We start from the raw sequence: 17,913 nt of genomic DNA, 5'->3' as shown, positions 1-17,913 counted from the left end.
AAATTATATGGTGCTTACAATTTAATGTTTTTCCTCAAATTTGAGAAATCAGCTTTCTGAGGATTGTTTTTACAGGGCTATTTTTAAGCAACTAGCTCTGTCTCACTTCACTATTAGACGTTCATCCATGTTTCTCAGACTTCAAATTTGCCAAAGTATAGTTCAGGCGTTAACTAAGGTTTGGGGTCGGCTTAAAACCAAAAACCTTAAACAACCTTTGGAATCGGAAAGAGGATGCTTACGCCCGTCCTCCATCCCCGCCACAACGCCCTAGCAACGCCCATCCCCGTCCACAACGCCCTAGCAACGCCCATCACCGTCCGCAACGCCCATCCCCTTCCACAACGCCCTAGCAACGCCCATCCCCGTCCACAACGCCCTAGCAACGCCCATCCCCGTCCGCAACGCCCATCCCCGTCCACAACGCCCTAGCAACGCCCATCCATTTACATGTACATTTACATTTAAGTCATTTAGCAGACGCTCTTATCCAGAGCGACTTACAAATTGGTGCATTCACCTTATGACCTCCAGTGGAACAGTAGTGCATCTAAATCTTTCAGGGGAGGGGGTGAGAGGGATTACTTTATCCTATCCTAGGTATTCCTTAAAGAGGTGGGGTTTCAGGTGTCTCCGGAAGGTGGTGATTGACCCGCTGTCCTGGCGTCGTGAGGGAGTTTGTTCCACCATTGGGGGCCAGAGCAGCGAACAGTTTTGACTGGGCTGAGCGGGAACTGTACTTCCTCAGTGGTAGGGAGGCGAGCAGGCCAGAGGTGGATGAACGCAGTGCCCTTGTTTGGGTGTAGGGCCTGATCAGAGCCTGAGGTACTGAGGTGCCGTTCCCCTCACAGCTCCGTAGGCAAGCACCATGGTCTTGTAGCGGATGCGAGCTTCAACTGGAAGCCAGTGGAGGGAGCGGAGGAGCGGGGTGACGTGGAGAGAACTTGGGAAGGTTGAACACCAGACGGGCTGCGGCGTTCTGGATGAGTTGTAGGGTTTAATGGCACAGGCAGGGAGCCCAGCCAACAGCGAGTTGCAGTAATCCAGACGGGAGATGACAAGTGCCTGGATTAGACCTGCGCCGCTTCCTGTGTGAGGCAGGGTCGTACTCTGCGGATGTTGTAGAGCATGAACCTACAGGAACGGGCCACCGCCTTGATGTTAGTTGAGAACGACAGGGTGTTGTCCAGGATCACGCCAAGGTTCTTAGCGCTCTGGGAGGAGGACACAATGGAGTTGTCAACCGTGATGGCGAGATCATGGAACGGGCAGTCCTTCCCCGGGAGGAAGAGCAGCTCCGTCTTGCCGAGGTTCAGCTTGAGGTGGTGATCCGTCATCCACACGGATATGTCTGCCAGACATGCAGAGATGCGATTCGCCACCTGGTCATCAGAAGGGGGAAAGGAGAAGATTAATTGTGTGTCGTCTGCATAGCAATGATAGGAGAGACCATGTGAGGTTATGACAGAGCCAAGTGACTTGGTGTATAGCGAGAATAGGAGAGGGCCTAGAACAGAGCCCTGGGGGACACCAGTGGTGAGAGCACGTGGTGTGGAGACGGATTCTCGCCACGCCACCTGGTAGGAGCGACCTGTCAGGTAGGACGCAATCCAAGCGTGGGCCGCGCCGGAGATGCCCAACTCGGAGAGGGTGGAGAGGAGGATCTGATGGTTCACAGTATCGAAGGCAGCCGATAGGTCTAGAAGGATGAGAGCAGAGGAGAGAGAGTTAGCTTTAGCAGTGCGGAGCGCTCCGTGATACAGAGAAGAGCAGTCTCAGTTGAATGACTAGTCTTGAAACCTGACTGATTTGGATCAAGAAGGTCATTCTGAGAGAGATAGCGGGAGAGCTGGCCAAGGACGGCACGTTCAAGAGTTTTGGAGAGAAAAGAAAGAAGGGATACTGGTCTGTAGTTGTTGACATCGGAGGGATCGAGTGTAGGTTTTTTCAGAAGGGGTGCAACTCTCGCTCTCTTGAAGACGGAAGGGACGTAGCCAGCGGTCAGGGATGAGTTGATGAGCGAGGTGAGGTAAGGGAGGAGGTCTCCGGAAATGGTCTGGAGAAGAGAGGAGGGGATAGGGTCAAGCGGGCAGGTTGTAGGGCGGCCGGCCGTCACAAGACGCGAGATTTCATCTGGAGAGAGAGGGGAGAAAGAGGTCAGAGCACAGGGTAGGGCAGTGTGAGCAGAACCAGCGGTGTCGTTTGACTTAGCAAACGAGGATCGGATGTCGTCGACCTTCTTTTCAAAATGGTTGACGAAGTCATCTGCAGAGAGGGAGGAGGGGGAGGGGGAGGAGGATTCAAGAGGGAGGAGAAGGTTGCAAAGAGCTTCCTAGGGTTAGAGGCAGATGCTTGGAATTTAGAGTGGTAGAAAGTGGCTTTAGCAGCAGAGAGAGAAGAGGAAAATGTAGAGAGGAGGGAGTGAAAGGATGTCAGGTCCGCAGGGAGGCGAGTTTTCCTCCATTTCCGCTCGGCTGCCCGGAGCCCTGTTCATCCCCGTCCACAATGCCCTAGCAACGCCCATCCCCGTCCACAACGCCCTAGCAACGCCCCGTCCACAACGCCCTAGCAACGCCCGTCCACAACGCCCTAGCAACGCCCGTCCACAACGCCCTAGTAAACCAAAACCTACTTAGAAGGTAACAGCGCTCACTGTTGCCACCTAGTAGCAGGTTTCCACATCTCTCAACGTCCTCAGAACATGGATGGACATCGAATACTGACTTGTATCATGGGTGACCTGGCTGGTTTGAAGTTTTCTATAATGATACGAAATATTGCGAAATATATCTGTGAATATTCCACTCTAAAATCGGTATCGGATACAAAAATCCCATATCGGTCAATCTTGCTCTATAGCCCAGCTCTGTCATCGATGGATGCCTAGGCTAGTTCGTTAATTCTCTCTCGCTGTGTCGGTCTTAGATTGAAGGAGAGATTTAAATACCCAGCATACTGAAGTGAGAGAAGTAGTCATTAATTTAACTGGAAGCCAGAGGGAGAGCGTGGGAGAGGAAGAGAGGATGATGAAATGAGAGGGAGTTGAGTGAGACAGTCAGAGAATTTGAGACAAACAGGTAGTGTCATACAGACCGGGAGAGAGAGAGAGACATACATACATACATACAGGGAGAGACATACATACATACATACATACAGGGAGAGAGAGAGAGACTCCTGCAACTTGGATGTCATCATGGTATCTGTTTGCTCTCTGCCCTAATAATGTGAATCCATTGGAATAATGTATTTTTTTTCTCTCAGAAGATTACGCCAATCCTTTTAGAGGTGAAGTGATGGTGATTTGACATCCTGTCTGCGTCCCAAATCAAGTTTGTATTAGTTGTGTGTACGGGATACACATGGTATACATCATCCAATGAAATGTTTACTTCCAGGTTCCTTCTAAGCAATGCAACAACAATATGAAATAATACAAGATAAGTATACGAACATAAAGTAAATGGCTCGGTAGAATAGAATAAATATTTCAATATAATACAGGAAGACACAATTTATAGTCTCATTATTTACATGTGTTTTGGTGAAGGTGGGGGGGGGATTGGGGGCAGTGTATAAACTGAGCAGTATAATAAGAGTATGGTAGTAGTGTGTGGGTGTGTGCTAAGTTGTGGAGAATCAAAGCAGGTGGTCAGTCCAGTTCAAGTGTTCAGCAGTCTGATGGCTTGTAGATACCAACAGGCTCAGAGACTGTTTCTATCAGACCTTATGCTCCGATACCGTCTGCCCGACGGTAAGGGAGAGAACAGCTTGTGTGTGGGGTCCTTGATGATGCTGCGGGCCTTCCCTAGGCACCGTTTCAAGTAGATGTCCTGGATGGGTGGGAGCACGGTCCCAGTGATGTACTGGGCCGTCTTAACCACCTGCTGAAGGGCCACGGTCCCGGTGATGTACTGGGTTGTCTTCACCACCCTCTGGAGGGCCACGGTCCCAGTGATGTACTGGGCTGTCTTCACCACCTGCTGGAGGGCCACTGTCCCAGTGATGTACTGGGTCGTCTTCACCACCCGCTGGAGGGCCACGGTCCCAGTGATGTACTGGGCTGTCTTCACCACCCGCTGGAGGGCCACGGTCCCAGTGATGTACTGGGCTGTCTTCACCACCTGCTGGAGGGCCACGGTCCCAGTGATGTACTGGGCCGTCTTCACCACCCGCTGGAGGGCCACGGTCCCAGTGTGATGTGGAGGGCCACGGTCCCAGTGATGCTGTCTTCACCACCCGCTGGAGGGCCACGGTCCCAGTGATGTACTGGGCCGTCTTCACCACTCCGCTGGAGGGCCACGGTCCCAGTGATGTACTGGGCCGTCTTCACCACCCGCTGGAGGGCCACGGTCCCAGTGATGTACTGGGCCGTCTTCACCACCCGCTGGAGGGCCACGGTCCCAGTGATGTACTGGGCCGTCTTCACCACCCGCTGGAGGACCACGGTCCCAGTGATGTACTGGGCCGTCTTCACCACCCGCTGGAGGGCCACGGTCCCAGTGATGTACTGGGCCGTCTTCACCACCCGCTGGAGGGCCACGGTCCTAGTGATGTACTGGGCCGTCTTCACCACCCGCTGGAGGGCCACGGTCCCAGTGATGTACTGGGCCGTCTTCACCACCCGCTGGAGGGCCACTGTCCCAGTGATGTACTGGGCAGTCTTCACCACCCTCTGGAGGGCCACGGTCCCAGTGATGTACTGGGCCGTCTTCACCACCCGCTGGGGGGCCACGGTCCCAGTGATGTACTGGGCTGTCTTCACCACCCGCTGGAGGGCCACGGTCCCAGTGATGTACTGGGCCGTCTTCACCAACCGCTGGAGGGCCACGGTCCCAGTGATGTACTGGGCCGTCTTCACCACCCGCTGGAGGGCCACTGTCCCAGTGATGTACTGGGCCGTCTTCACCACCCGCTGGAGGGCCACGGTCCCAGTGATGTACTGGGCCGTCTTCACCGCTGACATTGAATGCTGCAGTACGGGCTCTCAGCATTGTACGGAGATCTCCGTTCGTCCAGGGTTTTTGGTTGGAATATGACCGCATTGTTGTTGTGGGTACAACATCAACACATTTCCTAATGAAGCCTGTGACTGACGATATATATATATTCCTCAGTGTTGACCGGTGAGTCCTGGGTGAAGGACCCATCCAGAATATTCCTATCATTATTCTCAGTCCTGCAGCAGTGAGTCTGTCTGCCTCTGTCCAGCGCCTCACTTTTCACTGTGTTAGTGGCTCCTCATTGAGCTGCTGCTTGTAGGAGGGGAGTAGGAACAGGGAGACGTGATCTAATTGGCTTAAGTGGGGGCGGGCGGGATGGCTTTGTGCGTGTTTGTACACAAACGGTACCCTATTCCCTACATAGTGCCCTACTTTTGACCAGGACCCACACACCTATAGGGCTCTGATCAAAAGTAGGCCACTATATAGGGAATAGTGTGCGGTTTGGGACGTTACCAAGACCTAACTGTGAGTGACACAATACATTTCTATCCTCTGAACATTATGTAACTAATGTTGCACCCTCCTGAACTTGCCCTGGTGTTGCAGCTTGGCCCGCGGAGAGGTGAGGGGGCGTAGGGGGAGGGGTTGAGGGGCGTAGGAGGGGAGTTTGACTGGGAGTGTTGAGGGGCGGTTGACTGGGTGTGTGAGCGTGGGTGGACTGACCGCAGCTCTCGCTTCAGTGGGAGGGGAGGAGGAGGAGGAGGGGGGGAGAGGAGGGGGGAGGGGAGTGGATTGGAGGAGGGCGAGAAGAGAGAGAGAGAGAGAGAGAGAGAGAGAGAGGGAGAGAGAGAGAGAATGCTGCCTTGTAGAGGAGAGAGAGAGAGACTGAGAGAGAGGGCTGAGAGAGAGAGGAGAGAGAGAGAGGGAGAGAGGGAGAGAGAGAGGGCAGAGAGAGAGAGAGAGAGAGGAGAGAGAGAGAGAGAGAGAGAGGAGAGAGAGAGGAATGCTGGCTATGTGTGGCTGATGTCACTGGTCAGACTGACTGATCAGTGGGTCTGTCAGACCAGGGAGAGAGGGGGAGACACTGGGGGCAGGCAAGCGGGAGAGAGCGTCTACAGCTAGGCTATGTGTGGCTGATGTCACTGGTTATTTTCTGATCAGTGGTTTAGTCTGTCAGACCAGGGTCAACAACAGCTACCACACTACTCTGCTACCTTCATCACACGGGTTTATGTGTTACCTTCATCACACGGGTTGTGTGTTACCTTCATCACACGGGTTGTGTGGTACCTTCATCACACGGGTTGTGTGCTACCTTCATCACACGGGTTGTGTGCTACCTTCATCACACGGGTTGTGTGTTACCTTCATCACACGGGTTGTGTGTTACCTTCATCACACGGGTTGTGTGTTACCTTCATCACACGGGTTGTGTGTTACCTTCATCACACGGGTTGTGCTGTTACCTTCATCACACGGGTTGTGTGTTACCTTCATCACACGGGTTGTGTGTTACCTTCATCACACGGGTTGTGTGTTACCTTCATCACACGGGTTGTGTGCTACCTTCATCACACGGGTTGTGTGCTACCTTCATCACACGGGTTGTGTGCTACCTTCATCACACGGGTTGTGTGCTACCTTCATCACACGGGTTGTGTGCTACCTTCATCACACGGGTTGTGTGCTACCTTCATCACACGGGTTGTGTGCTACCTTCATCAGACTGGTTGTGTGCTACCTTCATCACACGGGTTGTGTGCTACCTTCACACGGGTTGTGTGCTACCTTCATCACACGGGTTGTGTGTTACCTTCATCACACGGGTTGTGTGTTACCTTCATCACACGGGTTGTGTGCTACCTTCATCACACGGGTTGTTTTCGGTTGCAGGAAAGCAGCTATGAGCATTCATATATCATTCATTAGTATTTCTCTCTGCTCTTTTTTCCCCAGAGTGCTATACTTCTGCTCAATAATGAAGTTGAGTTATTCATTGATTTAAACTAGAGGTCGACCGATTATGATTTTTCAACGCCAATACCGATTATTGGAGGACCAAAAAAGCTGATACCGATTTAATCGGTCGATTTAAAAATATATATAAATAAATAAATAAATATTTAAAACATGAAAAAAATGTTTTTGTAATTGTATTCGTAATTATGACAATTACAACAATACTGAATTAACACTTATTTTAACTTAATATAATACATCAATAAAATCTATTTAGCCTCAAGTAGATAATTAAACATGTTCAATTTGGTTTAAATAATGCAAAAACCAAAGTGTTGGAGAAGAATGTAAAAGTGCAATATGTGCTATGTAAAAAAGCTAACGTTTCAGTTCCTTGCTCAGAACATGAGAACATATGAAAGCTAGTGGTTCCTTTTAACATGAGTCTTCAATATTCCCAGGTAAGAAGTTTTAGGTTTTAGTTATTATAGGACTATTTCCCTCTATACCATTTGTATTTCATTAACCTTTTGACTATTGGATGTTCTTATAGGCACTTTAGTATTGCCAGTGTAACAGTATAGCCTCCGTCCCTCTCCTCGCTCCTCCCTGGGCTCGAACCAGCAACACAATGACAACAGCCACCACATCTAAGCAGCATTACCCATGCAGAGCAAGGGAAACAACCACGCCAAGGCTCAGAGCGAGTGAAGTTTGAAACGCTATTAGCGCGCGCTAACTAGCCAGCCATTTCACTTCGGTCACAGCAGCCTCATCTCATCATTGATAGGTTTGAAGTCATAAACAGCGCAATGCTTGACGCACAACGAAGAGCTGCTGGCAAAACGCACGAAAGTGCTGTTTGAATGAATGTTTACACGCCTGCTTCTGCCTACCACCGCTCAGTCAGATACTTAGGTGCTTGTATGCTCAGTCAGATTATATGCAACACAGGACACGCTAGATAATATCTAGTAATATCATCAACCATGTGTAGTTAACTAGTGATTATGATTGATTGTTTTTTATTTTTAAGATACGTTTAATGCTAGCTAGCAACTTACCTTGGCTTACTGCATTCGTGTAACAGGCAGTCTCCTTGTGGAGTGCAACGAGAGAGAGGCAGGTTGTTATTGTGTTGGACTAGTTAACTGTAAGGTTGCAAGATTGGATCCCCGAGCCGAAAAGGTGAAGATCTGTCTTTCTGCCACTGAACGAGGCAGTTAACCCACCATTCCTAGGCCGTCATTGAAAATAAGAATGTGTTCTTAACTGACTTGCCTAGTTAAATAAAGATTAAATAAAGGTGTAAAAAAAGAAAGAATCTGTGCCCAAAAATACCGATTTCCGATTGTTATGAAAACTTGAAATCGGCCCTAATTAATTGGCCATTCCGATTAATCGGTCGACCTCTAATTTAAACCATTTCACCTATGTTTTATATTTAAAGGCAAGTGTTTTTTGTTGTTGTTGTTGCTTTCTATAGAGCGATATGGGGCGGGCAAGTAAATAAATGAATGCTAAAAATTATACAGAAAATAGCGTCGTTTTCATCAGATGACAACAGAAGTGCAACGCTATTTGGCTAGCAGCCACACATAAGTAAATTAGCATACAGTGAAAGAGCAAGATATTTTTTTTTTACAAAGATGATGCACGGCCATCAGATTTTTTTATGTTTACCACAGAAAAAAATGTAGCCAGCTACATTTCCTAATGTTTTGCTTGAAGGTACTGGTGGATTTGAACTTCCTAAAACCATCGCCATTTTCTCGCTGCCATCAGTCAAGAGCGCTGTCTGCTGATCGAATGCCTGTTCATGAATGTGGGACTTTTGATTGGTCTGAAAACCACAGCAAAGATTTCTCATCTGAGTGGAGAAGTGTAACTGAAGCACAAAATTAGTCTGAGACTTTGCAAGAAATTACAATAAGAAGTATTTTAGATTTGCGTTTACAAAAACACAGCAAGATATTTCTTCCTCCAGTCTCCCTGTCCAACAGCAGTTTGAAGAAGCAGAGGAGTCCAGGCATCTTCAGTAGCTCTGTTTCTTCTTTACGCTTAATGTTTTAACGTCTCTCCTCTGTTTCCCCCTCCAGTCTCCCAGTCCAACAGCAGTGTGAAGAAGCAGAGGAGTCCAGGCATCTTCAGTACGTTCTTCTGTTGCTTTAGGAACTACAATGTGGAGCCTCCTGCCTCCAACAACACAACCACCTCCCTGCCTCCAGCACCAGAGGAGAATGGGACACAACCAAAGGTACACACACACACACACACACACACACAGACACACACAATACTTCTAAACAGTCGGATAAACAATGAAGAAGAGAAGTGTCTTTGAAGAACTCCAGAATCTTTCAACATTGACTGTTATGTTTCCATGTTTGTGACGTTCTCTCTCTGTCTCGCTCTCTCTCTGTGTCTCGCTCTCTCTCTGTGTCTCGCTCTCTCTCTGTGTCTCGCTCTCTCTCTGTGTCTCGCTCTCTCTCTGTGTCTCTCTCTGTGTCTCGCTCTCTCTCTGTGTCTCTCTCTGTCTCGCTCTCTCTCTCGCTCTCTCTCTGTGTCTCTCTCTGTCTCTCGCTCTCTCTCTGTCTCTCGCTCTCTCTCTCTGTCTCGCTCTCTCTCTCTCTTTGTCTCTATCTGTGTCTCTTTGTCTGTGTCTCTTTGTCTGTGTCTCTTTGTCTGTGTCTCTCTGTCTGTGTCTCTCTGTCTGTGTCTCTCTCTCTCTCTCTCTCTCTCTCTCTCTCTCTATGTCTAGTTTGACCAGGTCGAGGTTATTCCTATCCCTAGTGTATGTATCACTATTCATCTTTCCTTCTGCATGTGGCCGCTCAGTCCTTAAGTGGCTGAATCCTAACTTAAGATCCGTGATCCTAACACTGACTGACTGACTATCATGTAAATCATTAAGTCAGTCATTGCTGACTTATAGGCACATGGATCTCAAGTCTAAGATTTGGCTCTGTATCTGCTCTGAATGTCTTGGCTCTAGGTAGGGCTGCACGATGAATCACATTTTAATCAAAATTGCATTATTAAGCTGCAAATGTGCCAAAAAAAATGTGTTAGCCCCTAATGCTAATCGCTAGCTAAATCCACTGAGATGGGACAAATCTTGCTAGTAAACTTTTGCTCTGCTACAGGCCGGTACCAGTGGTGTGGAATATCAGCATTGTTTGTGCAACAGCTTGTTCTTAATCTGAGAGGAAAAGGCAAATATTTGTTGTCTGAATGTACCTGTCTATTTAAATCTAATTAGGGTCCCATGGTGAAACACTGACCAACACTTTGGTTCCTACTCTCACAACCATTCTCCTCCCTTACTTCCGTTGTCATGCCAACAAAACTGCATTCCAAATGCCCATTGTATTCCAACCATAACATTAGAACCATCATTCTATTTCTATTCTAAGTGTTTTGATCTCAAATTGCAATATTTTGGTACACAAGTCGCAATTAGATTTTTTTTGGGGGGGAGCTGAAGTCCTCTTATCTGAATGGTGGTGGGTTTAATTTTAGGTGTTCGTAAGCAATCAAACAGTGTTCAAGCATATTGCGTCTCCTGCATGAGTGATACAAGTGGTTTGGTTGCATTTGTAAAAACTTCCTAACAACACTAACTGCCAGCCTGACCAATCTTCCTGGATTGGTTCTAAAGCCAGTTTAGAGACGTGTTGTTTCTACTACTTCTCTTTAATTTGGTTCAACGACAGACAACGTAATAATCTGTTGGGACCAGAATGAGACGCTCTCTAGGTAAACAACATAACTGAACCTCCTAGACAGCCTGCCTATCAATTATGTAGAAAGTCAAGAAGAGGCCATAGAAGAAGCCACTACGAAGCCTCTTGAATACGTTTTGACAGTAAAAGTAGCTGTAGGGGTGACATGTTTGCCCCTCCGTAAGGCACATGGCTGAAGAAAATTATAATTCAATCACACTGTCTGATTACAATCAGGTTTATGCTACATTTTGCACTTAAATAAAGTTTCAATATATAAAATGTATTAACTAAGCAAGTCAGTTAAGAACAAATTTTTATTTTACAATGACGGCCTACCCCCGACCAAACCCTCCCCTAACCCGGACGATGCTGGGCCAATTGTGCGTCGCCCTATGGGAGTCCTGGCCACGGCCGGTTGTGATACAGCCCGGGAGCGAACCAGGGTTTGTAGTGACACCACTAGCACTGAGATGCAGTGCCTTAGACCGCTGCGCCACTCATAGTGCACAAGCAATGTACTATGAAAAAAGAATGTTTCCGCTATTGCCTTACAGACATAGGCGTACTCTGTGAGAGCTTCAATCCCATTGGTCCTTGTAGTCTACGTCTGCATCTCAAACGGCACCCTATTCCCTACATAGTACACTACTTTTGACTAGAGCCATATGCACTACTTCGGGAACAGGGTGCTATTCGGGATACAACCATAGATTCTGCTCTCATGGAAAGTAGGATGTGATTGATCCCATTTAGCTAATGAGGGTATTAGAGAAGAGCTCGTTATCTAGCTAGTAAAGATAAACACTGGCTAGATCACCTACCACAGTCTTTTGTCTGAACCATGACACCCAAGGCCTAAGTCCATTAAACATTAGACTCCGCTTCGGCCTCGAGGCAGGGAACAGAGGAAACTAGTTGCCGTGGTCACTGTGTGTATTATCGTCTCCTAATGCTGAGTCTACCCTTTTTTATTAATGGAGTAGGTTAGATCTGCTGCATGTCCGTTTTTCATCATCACCATCACGGAGGGCTTCCGTTTTCCATAGCACTTCAGGTCCACATGGGAAATGTTTCAGTTAGCGACATTGATCTGGTGTTAATATAGTCCCGTGTTCCTGTGAAGAACAGACTTGTGATTTTTCTGGAAAGTAGTCCTGTCTGGGTGTGTCCCAAATGGCACCCTATTCTCTATAAAGTATACTGCTTTTGACAAGTGCCCCTATGAACCCTGGTTAAAAGTAGTGCACTGTATCTGGAATGTAAAACAATAACGACAAAAAGAGAGAAATGGAACACAGGCTCTGTCTGTACTGGTTGACCGCAACATGACCTGTTACTGTCTGATAGAATGTGTGAAAGTGAACTTTAATCTCTTCAGATTAGACAGGGAGGGATTAAACACACTATATATATATATATTACACTTGGTTAGTGTTGAGAGGGAAGGACAGAGATGATGGGATTCCTGTTCTGAGATGATGCCGGGCAGGGATGGGTGGCTTCAGTCCTTCTGTTGGTTCTGTTCGATGTAGACCCGATCTGTTCAGAAGAGAGAACCAGCAGACCGTTCCAGCACAGTGTTAGCTAGTGTTCATGTTTCTCTCCCTTAATCGTTCTTTATGGGAAACACCAGACTCACTATTAACACTGGGCTGCTAATCCACCCTGCCTCGCACATTTAACTAATGATATCTCAATGTGTTGATTATGCACTCTCATCTCTCCCTCTCATCTCTTTCTCTCTCCTCTCTTTATCTCCTCTTTCTCTCCTCTCATCTCTCCCTCTCATCTCTTTCTCTCTCCTCTCCTTTATCTCCTCTCTTTCTCTCCTCTCCTCTCTTTATCTCCTCTCTTTCTCTCCTCTCATCTCTCCCTCTCATCTCTTTCTCTCTCCTCTCCCTCTCTTTCTCTCTCCTCTCTTTCTCTCTCATCTCTTTCTCTCTCCCCTCTTTCTCTCTCTCTCATCTCTCTCTCTCATCTCTCTTCTCTCATCTCTTTCTCTTTCTCTCCTCTCTTCCTCTCCTCTCTTTCTCTACTCTACCTCCATCTCCTTCTCTAACATATATCTTCTCTCTCTCCTTCAGCCTCCAGCCAAATTCCTCCTACCAGAGATGAACATATCAGACTATGGGAAGAAGTGTGTAGTGATCGACTTGGATGAGACATTGGTACACAGCTCATTCAAGGTAAAAAAAATAATGTTTTTTAAAAATTAAGCCCTGGTAGGCTGGTATTATCAATGTACAGTTTTTATGTTTTATGTTAGATTATTTCTGCAAAACCAATTTTCCTCTGAGACAAAGTTGAACTTGGTACTCAGCTCAGTGGCTGGGCCGGCCTCTCACTCAAGACTCCATCACGCTTTGAAGAGCTGTCTAATTGGTTTCTCCTGAATTCATGCCTGTCTGTCTGCTGCACAGACTGCTAAACGATTCCCGCTTTAATTCTCCTCTCATCAGCCTTCATAGGCACCCGAGTGGTGCAGCGGTCTAAGGCACTGCATCTCAGTGCTAGAGGCGTCACTACAGACACCCTAGGTTCGATTCCAGGCTGTATCACAACCGGCCGTGATTGGGAGTCCCATAGGGCGGAGCACAATTTGGCCCCAGCGTCGTCCGGGTTTGGCCGACGGTATGGCCGTCGTTGTAAATAAGAATTTGTTCTTCACTGACTTGCCCAGTTAGATACAAATAAATAGTATGTTGAATGAGGCTCATCTTGCCTTTGTCATAATGTGTAGACTTAACCTACAGTTTCCTCTTTACTTTCAGTTCCCCTAGATCCACTGCTCTCCGTCTGTTCATTGTAATCATGTAGGGTTACACGTACATTCGACCGTGTGTTTGTAAAGTACTTAGTTCTGAGCCATTCATTTTTCGCGTTTTAATAAACAACTAATTGACAGATGTCGGTTCAATTATTTGAATTCCATTTTGTTTTTGTTTTTCTTCCTGAGAGCTCAGTACGCTCATTGCAGTGTTTTCTCTCGAGATTGATCAGATACAGCCTGAACTGTGCGATGTAGTAGGGAGTTGTAGTTTCCAACAAGCCAAATTCTACATAGTTTAGCGCATAAAACGTGGTAATTAACTACAATGACCATAATCCAGTGCGCACTTACTTATCCGGTCTGTGTTACTTTTACGACTGCTACAGAAGAGAGAAGAATGCCCGATCGTGAGGTGATATAGAGAGCAGCTGTTACTTAGCGACGTATCGTGAGGTGATAGAGAGCAGCTGTTACTTAGCGACGTATCGTGAGGTGATATAGAGAGCAGCTGTTACTTAGCGACGTATCGTGAGGTGATAGAGAGCAGCTGTTACTTAGCGACGTGATAGAGAGCAGCTGTTTGCTTAGCGTGAGGTGATAGAGAGCAGCTGTTGCTTAGCGGTGATAGAGAGCATAGATCATGTGAGCAGCTGTTGCTTAGCGATGTATCGTGAGGTGATATAGAGAGCAGCTGTTGACGTATCGTGGGTGATAGCGACTGAGATATCGTGATCAGTTTTTTGTGATATTAGAGTCAAGCTGTCGAGAAGCTGAATATAAGATCACGCCAACTCACCATCGTGATCATGTGATATAGTGAGCAGCTGTTCAGCTTAGCGCACCACTCCCCAGCATTCTTCTTGCCAATGTCAGTCTGAGGTGACGAAATAGAGAGCAGACATCTGTTGCTTCACAGAAACATGGCTTACTGGGAAGACGCTATCGTGCAGAGGTGATATAGAGAGCAGCATGGTGTGATGAAGGAAACATACAGGAACTCAAATCCTTCTGTTCACCTGATTTAGAATTCGTCACAATCAAATGTAGTGATATCTTCCAAGAGAATTCTCCTCGATTATAATCACAGCTCCCCCAAGCAGTCGATGGCTCTGAAGAACTTTATTTAACTCTTTGCAAACTGGAAACCATTTATCCGGAGGCTGATCTTGAGGTAATATAGAGAGCAGCTGTTGCTTCACCAGGTATCTCTATGTGAAAATACATGATCTGGGTGGTTGATAGTTGGTGTTCAGCAGTCATAAAAGTATGCCTTATTTACTTTGAAGAACTACTTAAATAGTGATTATGTCAGACAGCAGCTCTTGGAATGAAATAATAAAGTCATCAAATAAGACAAATGTAATGTATACCACAACTGAAATATATAAAGTGATGATAAGTGATCAGCAGTAATGGTTAGTCGCTACCCTCATGGGACTTTTATTCATTGTTTTATTCTGTGTTACAGCATTCAACCCAAATAATTGAAACCGAAATTGAAAACTTTTTTTTTTTAAGAATCAAACTGACTTCAAAAAGCATGTATCTCTCGTCACTAAAAGCAGTCTGAGCTGCAGATAAAACAACAGAGAGCGCGTCACCGTTTCCCTTCTCCTTTACAGACCTCTGTGTCCCCCTCAGCAACTTCCAGTGGGACAGATCCAGGATGTGTCTGCTGTGAGCTAGCAGGACTGTGTGTTTGTAAAGCCGTTCGGAGTTTATAGATAACCAACTCTGAGAGCAGCACCATTTTCTTACCTGTTCTGGGGTGGGGGGGAAAGTCATTTTTAAAAGTAGCTAACTAGAGTCAACAGCAGTAGACAGCAGTAGAGACTGTTCTGTCCCATGTTAGAGAGTCAACAGCAGTAGAGACTGTTCTGTCCCATGTTAGAGAGTCAACAGCAGTAGAGACTGTTCTGTCCCATGTTAGAGAGTCAACAGCAGTAGAGACTGTTCTGTCCCATGTTAGAGAGTCAACAGCAGTAGAGACTGTTCTGTCCCATGTTAGAGAGCCAACAGCAGTAGAGACTGTTCTGTCCCATGTTAGAGAGTCAATGGGCAGTCAGCTACCCTCATGGGAGTTTTACTGTGTTACAGCATTCTGTCTTTTTTTTTTAAGAATCAAACATGTTAGAGAGCCAACAGCAGTAGAGACTGTTCTGTCCCATGTTAGAGAGTCAACAGCAGTAGAGACTGTTCTGTCCCATGTTAGAGAGTCAACAGCAGTAGACAGCAGTAGAGACTGTTCTGTCCCATGTTAGAGAGTCAACAGCAGTAGAGACTGTTCTGTCCCATGTTAGAGAGTCAACAGCAGTAGAGACTGTTCTGTCCCATGTTAGAGAGTCAACAGCAGTAGACAGCACTAGAGACTGTTCTGTCCCATGTTAGAGAGTCAACAGCAGTAGAGACTGTTCTGTCCCATGTTAGAGAGTCAACAGCAGTAGAGACTGTTCTGTCCCATGTTAGAGAGTCAACAGCAGTAGAGACTGTTCTGTCCCATGTTAGAGAGTCAACAGCAGTAGAGACTGTTCTGTCCCATGTTAGAGAGTCAACAGCAGTAGAGACTGTTCTGTCCCATGTTAGACAGCAGTAGAGACTGTTCTGTCCCATGTTAGAGAGTCAACAGCAGTAGACAGCACTAGAGACTGTTCTGTCCCATGTTAGAGAGTCAACAGCAGTAGAGACTGTTCTGTCCCATGTTAGAGAGTCAACAGCAGTAGAGACTGTTCTGTCCCATGTTAGAGAGTCAACAGCAGTAGACAGCACTAGAGACTGTTCTGTCCCATGTTAGAGAGTCAACAGCAGTAGAGACTGTTCTGTCCCATGTTAGAGAGTCAACAGCAGTAGCAGGGATAGACTATAGTTCACAGAGAGACTGTTGACTAACAGTGACCTTGCTTGACCTCTGGTGTCATTATCCAGAATATCTTTCTCGTAATCCTCCTCTTCTCCTCCTCCTCTCTTTTACTTGGTACAGTCTGTCTCTCTCTCTCTCTCTCTCTCTCTCTCTCTCAATCTCAATTCAATTCAATTCAAGGGCTTTATTGGCATGGGAAACATGTTAACATTGCCAAAGCAAGTGAGGTAGACAACATACAAAGTGAATATATAAAGTGAAAAACAACAAAAATTAACAGTAAACATTACACATACAGAAGTTTCAAAACAGTAAAGACATTACAAATGTCATATTATATATATATATACAATGTACAAATAGTTAAAGGACACAAGATAAAATGAATAAGCATAAATATGGGTTGTATTTACAATGGTGTTTGTTCTTCACTGGTTGCCCTTTTCTCTCTCTCTCTCTCTCTCTCTCTCTCTCTCTCTCCTATAGTTTGTTAGAGAGAAAGGCAGAGATAAATAGAGATTTTGTTTTGTCGGAAAAGGGGAAGGAGGAGGAGAATAATACTTAAAAAGGGAGCAGGAGAAGATTAGTTTTCCTTTCTTGAAGGCGACTGAATGGCCTAAAATCTATGGCACTGTGCAAGCTCTCCCTCTGCTGTGTGACTGTTGTATTACACCACTGTGGAACAGTTTCTGAGACACTCTGACATGTTGTGTTTTTATCTCTTCTCTCTTACAGCCCATTAGCAATGCTGACTTCATAGTCCCCGTGGAGATAGATGGCACAGTTCATCAGGTACTGTAGGATCACTACTGTCTCTGTCTTTTATTCACTTTTAAATACTGGTTATTTGATTATGTGCACCGGAGTCATTAGCGTCTCCAACGGTGTTGTCAGAAATGATCAATTTTACTTTTATAGAAGACAAATTTTATATTTTCACAAGTCTTTCAAAATCCGACCAAATGTTCCACTGTTGCTCCCAGTTCCTCTGAGCTCAACTCCAGAAGAAGAAGAAGAAGAGGAGGAGAAAGGTTGTGACCTAGTTCAAGTAATCCAGGATAGGCTGTGTGTATCCTGGTTGGCCTGTTCATGATTACTTGAACTGGGTGGCGGCTACTGGTCTGGGAAAGAGTAAGAGGATAGCGGTCTGATTGTTTGACTTAATGTGTGTAGTATGATCAGTGATTGTAGTTGTTGTAATTCTGACTGGTTTCAGGTGTATGACCCCAAAACACTGGTTGTAGGTGTATGACCCCAAAACACTGGTTTCAGGTGTATGACCCCAAAACACTGGTTGTAGGTGTATGACCCCAAAACACTGGTTTCAGGTGTATGACCCCAAAACACTGGTTGTAGGTGTAATAGTATGGCATTGGTTGAAGCTCAATGTTAAATTCAAATCTCCCTACTATTATATCTGTGCAAAGTTGATTTGCAAATTTTTATTGGATTGGGAGGTATACAACACACGCATCTCGTCATGAGCTGTTCGGTCATTACCGAGAACCACATACCGTATTTTTAACAGGGTCGTTAGCATTAGAAACAAAATACAATAATCCAAATTTGCGTTGACTGTGTCAAGTTACTTTTCAACGTGTTCCCGAAAAGCTGAAGTCACCATCCAAGTAAAAAGTAGCCGGGGGGGGTACA

The 17,913-nt window shown here is 46.3% G+C and overlaps 1 protein-coding gene across 3 annotated transcripts in view; it reads left to right on the top strand.

Moving 5' to 3' along the window:
* Positions 1–17,913, top strand: part of LOC115114788 (CTD small phosphatase-like protein) — a 49,840-nt gene that overhangs the window by 23,951 nt on the left and 7,976 nt on the right. For 2 of the 3 annotated variants that reach the window (XM_029643289.2, XM_029643290.2), the window contains exons 2-5: positions 9,005–9,162; positions 9,667–9,699; positions 12,718–12,819; positions 16,996–17,052. In XM_029643289.2, coding sequence (XP_029499149.1) covers positions 9,005–9,162; positions 9,667–9,699; positions 12,718–12,819; positions 16,996–17,052 — 350 coding nt within the window. The remainder of the gene's footprint in view (positions 1–9,004; positions 9,163–9,666; positions 9,700–12,717; positions 12,820–16,995; positions 17,053–17,913) is intronic. The other variant, XM_029643291.2, reaches the window with a different exon arrangement.

This window comes from Oncorhynchus nerka, linkage group LG9b, assembly GCF_034236695.1.
Source record: "Oncorhynchus nerka isolate Pitt River linkage group LG9b, Oner_Uvic_2.0, whole genome shotgun sequence".
NCBI lineage: Eukaryota > Metazoa > Chordata > Actinopteri > Salmoniformes > Salmonidae > Oncorhynchus > Oncorhynchus nerka.
The sequence above is the reverse complement of the archived record's forward strand: the minus strand, read 5'-3'. Positions and strand labels throughout refer to the sequence as shown.